General features: G+C 38.9%; 2 protein-coding genes across 2 annotated transcripts in view; both read right to left on the bottom strand.

Moving 5' to 3' along the window:
* LOC140947024 (uncharacterized) overlaps positions 1-10,000 on the bottom strand; it is a 63,932-nt gene that overhangs the window by 213 nt on the left and 53,719 nt on the right. Inside the window, exon 15 of the mRNA XM_073396105.1 lies at positions 1-868. This exon is cut by the window's left edge and continues 213 nt beyond it. Within this exon, the coding sequence (XP_073252206.1) occupies positions 504-868 (365 nt within the window). The 3' untranslated portion in view covers positions 1-503. The remainder of the gene's footprint in view (positions 869-10,000) is intronic.
* Positions 6,581-10,000, bottom strand: part of LOC140946631 (uncharacterized) — a 13,555-nt gene continuing 10,135 nt past the window's right edge. The window contains exons 12-15 of the mRNA XM_073395745.1: positions 9,917-10,000; positions 8,020-8,142; positions 7,355-7,477; positions 6,581-6,726 (exon numbers count right to left, since the gene is read on the bottom strand). The exon at positions 9,917-10,000 is cut by the window's right edge and continues 156 nt beyond it. Of these exons, the coding sequence (XP_073251846.1) occupies positions 6,581-6,726; positions 7,355-7,477; positions 8,020-8,142; positions 9,917-10,000 (476 nt within the window). The remainder of the gene's footprint in view (positions 6,727-7,354; positions 7,478-8,019; positions 8,143-9,916) is intronic.

Raw genomic sequence — 10,000 nt, 5'->3', positions numbered from 1 at the left:
ATTTCGTTTCCGATTTTACAGAGTGCATCCCTATACCCATCAATATTAAAACAACTAAGCAGATTCATATATATTCCGCACTTCCCAGTACATCTTGTCCTAACTAGTAACACATCTGTCCATCGCGGTTTATTTAGCAACTACACGTCGTTCTTGGAATCAGTGTATATTTCTGATTACCGTGACAAATGACACAGAAACCTGTATTGCTAATTGAATGTGTTATTTTACCTAGTTTTCTCTCCCTAGTAAGTTCTATACTATAATTGTATTTCTTACTTGATCTTCAAAACAACTTAAAGCAAAAAACAAAATATCCTCTTTTTAAGTTTAAAGAAAACTGTTCTTACTTGTTAACTGGAGTAGTACGTTGAGCTATATTAAAGTGCTATATAGATTTTTTTTCTCCGTTTGCTTAAGTTATAATAGAAATTCATATATTGAAGTCTTTTTTTTTTCCTTTGTTTGATAGCATTATGTATTACTTTACTTGCACCTTGTTTTCAGTTAGTGCCACAATAACGGAGAGAACAACCAAAAGGTACACCATTAAGATAGTACACATAATATGAACCACAATTTCTCACTTTGATGTTTGTTGACCAATTACAGCAGCCACTACTCCAGTGAAAACACACCGTCCTGCTGACCTGACCTTCTGCTACTGTGGGGTGTCCACCATTCAACCAGCCGGTTACATGAGTGCCACATCTGTTTTGGGGTGGACATGAAGTTGGCATTCTTGTGCCGGCAGACCTCTCGAAACGAAACCAACCAGGTCCGATTCTACTGTCACAATAACTGCCACTGGAGTAGGAGTACGTAATCTTTCTGGTATAACTGTTAAGGCTTCCGTAATTCTGACATTCTGATATATAAAGAAATAATGATTTAATTTTAAAAAGTTAGAATATCATTGAATATTTTAATATTTTTTGTAATTTATTGTTTCGAAAAGTTTTATCTACTGTACATAAACAGGCTCAAAGTGGGTAATTTTCACGTCCTGTAAGATCTCCAACACCTGCCCCACTGCGGCGATAATTGTCTACCTACGACTAATTGAGGATTGGTTACTGGCTTTCACACACTGGTAGATATACAGACCGACTTAAGCAATAACATGGGAAAGGGAGACAAATATGTCTGTAGGCATTCTTTAGCTGCCTCGATCTGCAATTGCAAATGGATGAGTGATTTCTGCTACATACGATGAAGTAGGGAAATAATAGGTTTAATAATAATTCTCGCGGAGCGAGTGTATAATTTTGTCGCGCGCGCACAGCGCACGGATTACGCGAGGATCCCAAGCGAGCTGCGATTTCGCTTTGGTGATAAACCTTTCTATCGGTTTGGTATCCGCAATTTCCTAGCAACAAGCCATAAACAAATAATAAAGACGCCAAATGCACGTCATCGTGCATTTTGGGTTTCCGGGCAACACGGCCAGCGACTTTTTATTCATCCTTTGTTTATTGTAAGCTGGCGAATCGCAAAGTATTTCTGAGGCAAATAACAGCGGGCTGCAAACACAACAGTGCCCAATTGGACAAGTGGAAGTCCTTTCCGTGGAAGGTTTAACACCGAAAGAACGGTGACCTGAACTTCAGCGAGAGCAGCGAAGAAGAAGACCACTCCGTTAATCGAGCGGCCTATTTAAAGCCCGAGAGTGAATAATTACGGAAATAATGAGAAATGGTTTTGAAATACTCGTTTGAGCTATTTTTTCATGATAAATACAGCTCCATAAGGTTCAAACAGTGTGAATGGCAGAGGAAAATACTTCAACACTATTAATTTTGATGAGTTATCGGCGCAGTGGTCGCATGGCGCAGTGGTCAGAGGCCGCACTTTTTCGCTGGAGGAAGTTGGGGTGCAACTGGGTTCCAGCCCCGGCGTGTCTACTTCTATTAATTTTTTCTTTCATCGTTTTTTTACCCTTTCGCTTTTTATTGTTTATTTTCACTGCTGACCCCGTTAGCTTCGCGAGATTTTTGCGAAAACGTATTTCTAGTTTTATGCACTAAAATTAGTTCATTTCATCACATTGACGCTAGTTTCTTTATCGTCTGTCCTCTTGATTGATCATTGATCATAACATAGCATCATGACATTGTCAAAGTATTGTGGATCCACGAGCACGAGCCCCAGGCGAGTGAATCTACTAGAAAATTTGACAATGTTGCTGCGGACCTGACGTCAATTTGCTTTTTACTTTAACAAAAGTTTGGAAAAAGGATCAGTAAAAAACATTTTTCCTTTCAAAAAGAAACTACTAACAGTAGAACCCGGTTAATATGGACACATTAGGGGAGATGCCATGGTGTCCGTGTCATGCGGATGGCCGTATTAAGTGGGCTGTCCGTAAAAACGTCCCGGAAACATCTTGTATTGATGTAAAGACTATGGCAGACAAAGAGGAAGAAGGGTAGGAACAATGACTGCGCCGAAACGCCAAGGAAGTAAAACTTGAGTAGTAATTATTAAATGGCTATATAGTACACGGAAAGAAAGACTGACTTAAAATCAAACATATCAAGCTATTCTGCTACTTAAACCCAGAAATCTGTCATTTTTTGGACAGTGTAAAATATCTACAAATAGCACGTGATTGTGACAAGGAAAATAGACGGTACGCAGATAGCCAGTGCCCGTAAATAGCAGGGTTGACAGAGTTTGTGCCTCAGGACACAGAAAATTGTCCATTGTGTCCGTATTAATCGGTGTCCGTATTAAAGGATAAATTTTAGAAACTGTCCTTTATATACGGGTGTCCGTATTAAGCGGGTGTTCCGTCTTGCAGAAATTAAAATTTTATGTCTGTCCACTTCTTATTGATAGAAATTATCCAATCAACGCGCGAGAAATAACTCAGTTAGTTTATGAAAATGTGGCTATCTAAGAAAACTCACAAATCCCGCGCGTGGTGGTGTCGGTAATAAAATCCTTTTACTTTTTGCCTTTGTAACTGTAAAACGACAAAAAAAATTCTTACTGAGTGGTCTTGTGCTATAAGGTTGCCTTGGAACGTTGGCAGCAAGGTCGAGTTTCAAAATCCCTTGAGTGAGGATGGCTACGAACTCAAAAGGAAGTGTAAACTATTTCTGTTTGATTTTTTCATTGCCTGCAATTTCATTTTCTTCTTCTGCACGGATCCGTGTGCGTCAAGGAATCTAATAGAGCAAATAACGGAAAGCAGCGAACTTAGTCTAGACTTCCTGGAGGTCTTCCCTTTATAAAAACAAGCTAGCAAGTGTCAGAGATGCTTGAAGCTTGTTTTCATAATGATCAGGCTGAAAAGCGCAAAAAAAGAAACTCCTATAAAGTTTTTTTCTTTCTGAGCTTGCGTGCTAGCGGCATGATGCTCTCTCTTCAAACGGTGCGCTTTTAATCTCGCAGCCTACTGCGAATTTCAGTGACGTTAAAGTTTAGTCCCTCTCAGTTGGAGGCGTAGAGACCATATTCTCCATATTTGGCATACCCGATCGCCCTATCAGTCACGGTCTCTTTCCATGAAAGGAGCATATTAAGCAAGCACGATTGCGACGGCATGGAGCGAAAACGCCACGAAAAAGTGTATTCACGCTGTTTCAAATTAATTTTTATCACTCTTATTCCATTTCGTTCAAGTTGATTGTCATATGTTGGTGAATGGTTTTTGGCGTTTAATTCTAAGGTAATTTATCTCAATGTAGGAAAAAGAAAAACAATCGTTTTCTAGATCTGAAAGCGTTCCGTGTTTATTAATGTTTAAAACACGAACAGCAGTGTTTTATCACTGGTGTAACATTCGAGCGTAATAAGCATAAGATTTTTTAACCAGTGATAAAACGCGTTCCTTACGTTTTTGACAAGCCTTTAAAAAAAGACGAGTTTATTTAACACATGTTAAGGGACTTGCCCAGCCCCTTATCTGCAACAGGTTTAAGAAAATGTTCGATGCGCACTCTCGTAATATCGAAAACAGAAACAAGTTCGACATGCCTTCCTTTAGATTGACTGCCGGTCAGCGGCAATGAGCAGTCCGCCTCTGGAATGACTTTGCAGAATCTTCAGGTAATATAGAAGAATCTCGAACAGCTTAAGGCTGAAGTGAAGAAGCGTCATTTCCTTATTTCAATTTTTTTTTTTTCGCCAAAAAAATTTCACCTATTGTAAAGTTAATTATTAAATTGCAATTTTTAAAGTCGGATGAAAAGCCATTTCATAGGGTAGGCTGATAAAATATTACTGTTACTAAATATTTCACTTCAATAGGATTGCTAAATAACGGTTTTCTCTTTTTAACTAAAAAAAAAAAATAAAATGGGAACGCAAAAGCAGTCAAAATAACAAAGGTTGGTCGAATATAATTTTGTTGCAAATTAGGATGACCGTAGTACATAACATTTTATGTTTATTAGTATTTACATGAAATGTTTCAGACATTTTAACTCGTATTTTTCCTCAGACCTCAGACTGAATTGAATGCCTTCCTCCCGCCCCAAGTGAGTGATTGAAGTCCATTGGACGATATCCCTACTGAATACTGATGAGTTTTGAAGGAGGTTTCACATTACTGAAAAGCAAAATAAACTGGCAAAGTTGCTAATCTAAATTTATGATTTTTATGACGTTCTCGTTCCTGTGGTGGCTCTCTATTGTAAAAGCTCCTAATGTCAAAAAAAAAGTGACTTGCGCACGGTACAAATGCACTAATTGAAGTCGCATTTATCTCCGTTTGGCGTTTTTGGTAAAAGGTCATAAAACAAATTGGAACAGAATTAATAAATAAGGGTAAAGGGAAGGAAGAGCGAAATGAAATACACTGTAAGGGAAGGAAAGCGGATTAGCCAACTGAATTTCTCTCAAAGGTTACCGTGGATGAATAAAAATAAAATCCAAACACTAGATACTGAAAGAAAAAGATACGAACAAAGATAAAAAAGATACTAACTAGCAAATTAAGATTTAGGGGAACATTCTCTGAGGATCTATTTCCGAACTTTTCGTTAGACAACAGTTGGGTCTCGACGGTTAAAGTTGACCGCATTCGCAGTTAATCGGCAAAATTAGAGAAATCAATTCTCCGGATTGAACGGTAAAAGTGCATGTATCGTGAATAACGTAATGGTTCGCTCGACGTCATCAATGTGGATGATTTTTCGACTCCCCACCTTAACATGGAGGAAACAAGTTCAAAGTTTTCCTCTTCTATTGAGACCTTTATTGAGTCACCAATATTTCATATATTGAACAATGATTGAATGAGGCTGAGTATGATGTGAAGGAGCATGCCATCGATTGGGTACTGCCTACATCGGCTTCCAAATATGGTAACTGTGTGCCGTTTGTGAGGATTTAGCGGCGGGAAAGACAATCAGAAATGGTAATATATTGTTAAATAATATTGAGAAGAAACAAGATTTCAAGCTTGTGGCCCCTTCCAATCTCACTCCCCTGCTTCTGTTTAAACCATTTGCGTGAGAAGGGTCTAACGACAAAGTGATTTATGCTGGTTGGATCTTTCAAGTATGCACCGTATGTAGTACCCAGGTACTATTCGCCTTGTGTAATGGATTTGCAACGCGCTATTTTCATATGTTTCTTATAGTGAAGTTTCTTTATCTCTCGCAAAAAATGGACCAAGAACCCTTTGATCGATGATGCTCAAAGTTTTAAATTGGTAACTGATCATGAGTCCATCCGATCATTTCATGGCAGATTATGTGGTTGTTGTCGTAAGGTTTCAGTTCCTCTTCTATTTTCTTGCTCAAATCGCGACTAAATATCGTACTCTTGCACCTTTCTACGGAGTACTGAATTCTGAATACTGAATATCTTGGGTGTTTCTTGGTGTTGCGGAAACCGACGCTTTTGTTTTGTGTTGTGGGTATTGATCAGTTTTTTTCTCCGCAACACCAAGAAGTGACTACCATTTTGCAGTGCATTATTGTAGTGATGTCTATAAGAATTAGTCCGTAAATTCCAAAACCGCTATCTTGAAATATTGCTTAACATAAGAGGCTGCAGGAGACAATAAAATCCAGAAATGTGAGAAACTCAAATAGTAATTAAAAGGCTGGTTTAGTCAAGTAGGTAATAATCGGGTATAAGCACAATCTAACAGGACGTAGGGACGATCCTATCCCTACAAGTGGAAGTCACTAGTAAGTAAACTGTTGCAATACAAGCATTCACTACAAATTATTGAAAAGAAACTTTTCCATTCTCATGTTCTTTAATGGGCCTTGGCTTGTGCAAAGGCGGTCATGATACACGCATTCGTGCGTCGTGAAAAGGCAAGCAAAAGCAAAAAAAAATATTGCAGACACTATAGCGCGCGCTGATGTCAATACTCATGTTACTCCCCCAATATATATATGCAGTTCCCACTATATATATGCAGTTTGAGTGGCTAATAAAAAAAGAAAATTGAATTTGGTTGATTGATTGATTGACCAGATCTTGCTGTCGGCAAGATCTGGATAATAATAGCATTAAACTGAAACCCTCTTAAAACAATCAAGGTTAAAGTAACATGCTTCTAACGAGTGTAAATAGGGGTGTAGTAAATGGACATCTTCCTAATTGTTGGTGATTATTTACCGTACGGAATATTAATGCAAGTTTTGCCATCTCCGATGTAAGGACTGCTACATGAACAACTAAAGGATCCCACTGTGTTTGTACATGAAGCAAGTGAACTGTGGCAGTTGTGAGTACCGTGGACGCACTCGTCAATATCTACAAAAAGTAAATACAATACAAGTAAGCGTAATCATAACTTTTATAACCGTATTCTTTGCAAAGGAGAAGCAAGTTAAACGCAATTAATTAGTCTAAGCTTGATAAAAGAGGAAATTGATCGCAGGTTTGAACAATCGATATTGTTAAACTTATTGGGCAAAAAAATATCGCACCTACACACATCTTACGACTTGGCGCCTCTTGTCGACCTGGCCCCAGTTGTTCAAAAGATGGATAACCCTATCTATCACAATGAATTATTTCATATATACTTCACATCGATAAATCTCTATCCAGTGGATAGCGCAATTGATAAGCTAATACCTATCTACTGAATAGTGATTTATCCGTTGGATAGCACTATCCAGCGTTTGTACAACGGGCGCCTGTACTTTATTTTTACTTTATTGCTTCCATAATCTGTACATGTCTGCTTGACATCGCCTGTCTGTTCGTTTACTCCAAGCGGCTATTTTTACTGCATTTTTTTCCCATCTAATCAAACATTTTATTGGAAGGGCAAGAAGAGTACAAATAGAGTGTTGCATTGCTGTTGTACATGTGTACGTAGCTGGTTTACATGAAAAACAACTATATCAAACAAATATAGACTTAAACGGCTCACCAGTGCATGTGTATCCATCGCCTGTGAATCCTGCTTTACAGGCGCATGCGTAGGATCCCACATTATTGCTACACACCGCATTAACATCACAGCTGTGAGAGCTGGTAGAGCACTCGTCGATGTCTAGGGGAAAAAAGTGAGGATCAAAACCTTCTCGTAAGTCATGTAGCGGATCCAGGGATCAGTAAGGTCATATATACATGATTGTATTCTCGTTTACGCTCTGACATTAATTGTATTTAACTACAAATGCCTTATAGCAAAATATTAAGAGTGAGAAATAGTATGGAATTTAAAAAAAAGAAAAAACAGGGAGTATTCCTCTCTCAAATACATAACTAGCCAAAGCAAGTTTTATAACATAACTGGCAAGAGCCCCTGTTGGCTCAGTTGCCATAACATAGATTTTTTGTTAAGAGTGACTCCAGCTGAGGCCATCATACTTATTTATGTTTAATTGTTTTCTGCAACTTCCTTTAAGTTCGTTTGTTGTGTTTTACATCAATTGAAATTTTATATCATTTATGTTACGACCATCTTACTTTCTTTCTTTTTTTCTTTTTTAACATTTTTTCATGTACTGAATAAATATACCAAATAGAGGAGCATAGAATCACATTTAGATCGTTTTGAAAGTCATTTTTTACATTACCACAACATCTTACCGGAGCATGTTTTTCCATCGCCTGTGAATCCTGCTTTACACGCGCATGTGTACGATCCAGCAGTATTGCTACACACCGCATTGGCACCACAGCTGTGAGAGCTGGTAGAACACTCGTCCATATCTGCATGAGAACGAGTAAATTGCATAGGGTGTTAGAATCACTGATATTATATCGATCTGATAGTTTTTATCCGGTCGATAAGGTCGTGTATTTGCTATTTTTATTTATTTATTTATTTTTATTATTTATTATTAATATTTTTTAATCTGGTTGTATTTACCCACACGACATGTACTAACGATATGACAGTGTTGAGCTTGTGTCTTCTCTTCAGTTATTACCGTCGAACCTCCCTTAGCGACCACCCAAAATGCGAACATTCAGTGGTCTCTTGCGAGAATCGGACAAGAGGTGGTACATCCCATTAGTCAGGCCCCAAAACTTTTTTTTTTGGAAAATAACTTGTTTTACGGAATTTATGATATTTGTAATTCCATCTCCGCTTATGGGAAGAGAGGTAGTCTAGGGGCGGATCCAGGATTTTTTGAAAGAGGGGGTTGTAAGTATGAGTTCAAGGCAAATGTTCCGGGGCCAAAGGAATGCGGAAGGGGGGGGGAGGAGAGGTTAGGATTAGGTATAAATTTGAGGCACTACGAGTACAGTGCAGTAACGATAGGTGTTTATCTTCTTTTCACCAGCCTATTCAATCAAACAGACTAGCGCTAGCTTGAAAGAGCCTTCTTGGGTGATCCTTTACAAAAACTTGGCATATCTCGTCTACCTCGAATCTCTCGGAGTAGTATATGGCAATCACTGCGAGATCAGATAATCGCTCTTTAAGCATTGTTGACCTAGAGCAGTTCTTGATTCATTTCATCAGCGAAAACTATCGCTCAGCTTCTGCGCTTGTGATCGGTAGGGTGCATACAATGACCAGAGGGCGATAGATGTTTGGAAAAGCATCTTCATCGCAAACACCAAGTGCTAATAAAAGGTTCTTTGGAAGCTCCCTATCTGTTGACTGCCAGTCAGAGTGTTTCCCATCTACGTACCTCATTTCTTAGGGTTTGAGAAATGAAATGTCTTTCTCCCAGAACTGCATGCCTTCTACTTTATCATCCAGCTGCAGTGCCTTATTTACCGTAATCGATGGCACGAGACAAAGCAGATGGCGGGCGTGGCGATCTTCGTCAGATGATGACTAAGGGGTCGAGAAGAGGAACAGCTACAGTCTTCTTGTAATGATTGATTGGACTGGAACTTATATTGTAACTTATCATACTATTTTTTGGTGAGGGATAGACATGGGTAGTCAGACAAGTTTGAAAACTTCCCAAGGGGGGGGGGGGGGAGGGAGGGAGTTACAACCCAGTCAGCCCTCCCCCTGGATCCGCCTATGTAGTCTCACATGAAGGTTCGACTATATATATTTTAAATACCATTGCAAGGTTTTCCATCTCCTGTGTACCCAGCATTACACGGGCATATGTATGAGCCCACGGTATTCTGGCATACGAGATGGTAGAATTTATCGCCTTGCCGTTCCCGTCCTCAAAAAACCTTAAAATTTGGTCATTTCACGTCGTAGTCGTTCAGGATGGCAATTCGACTCCCAATATTTCCTTAAATCAATTTGTGATTCCGATTTCAGGCCTTTGCGGCCATTTGTCGGTATATGGACATTTTTTATGCAAAATGTAGGTGGTAATCCCCAATGTTTCCAATACCGAAAGCACTCTAACTTCAGTTAGTCTGATTGGTGTTGCTACTTTTCCATGCAATCTGTTTCGATAGTTTTTTGCGTAAAATCAAATGTTGTATGTGCTCTGTGCTTGTTAAATGCCTTTCTGGCTCAAAAGGATTAACATAGATATAAATCTTACTGTGCTCGTACCTTTAAAACAAGTATAATTATAGCAGTTATGACAAGGCACATCATTCCAAGCGTAACCATGCTTGGCTCCAAGAGTGTGAACAC

The sequence above is a fragment of the Porites lutea genome, chromosome 8, assembly GCF_958299795.1.
Source record: "Porites lutea chromosome 8, jaPorLute2.1, whole genome shotgun sequence".
NCBI lineage: Eukaryota > Metazoa > Cnidaria > Anthozoa > Scleractinia > Poritidae > Porites > Porites lutea.
The sequence above is the reverse complement of the archived record's forward strand: the minus strand, read 5'-3'. Positions and strand labels throughout refer to the sequence as shown.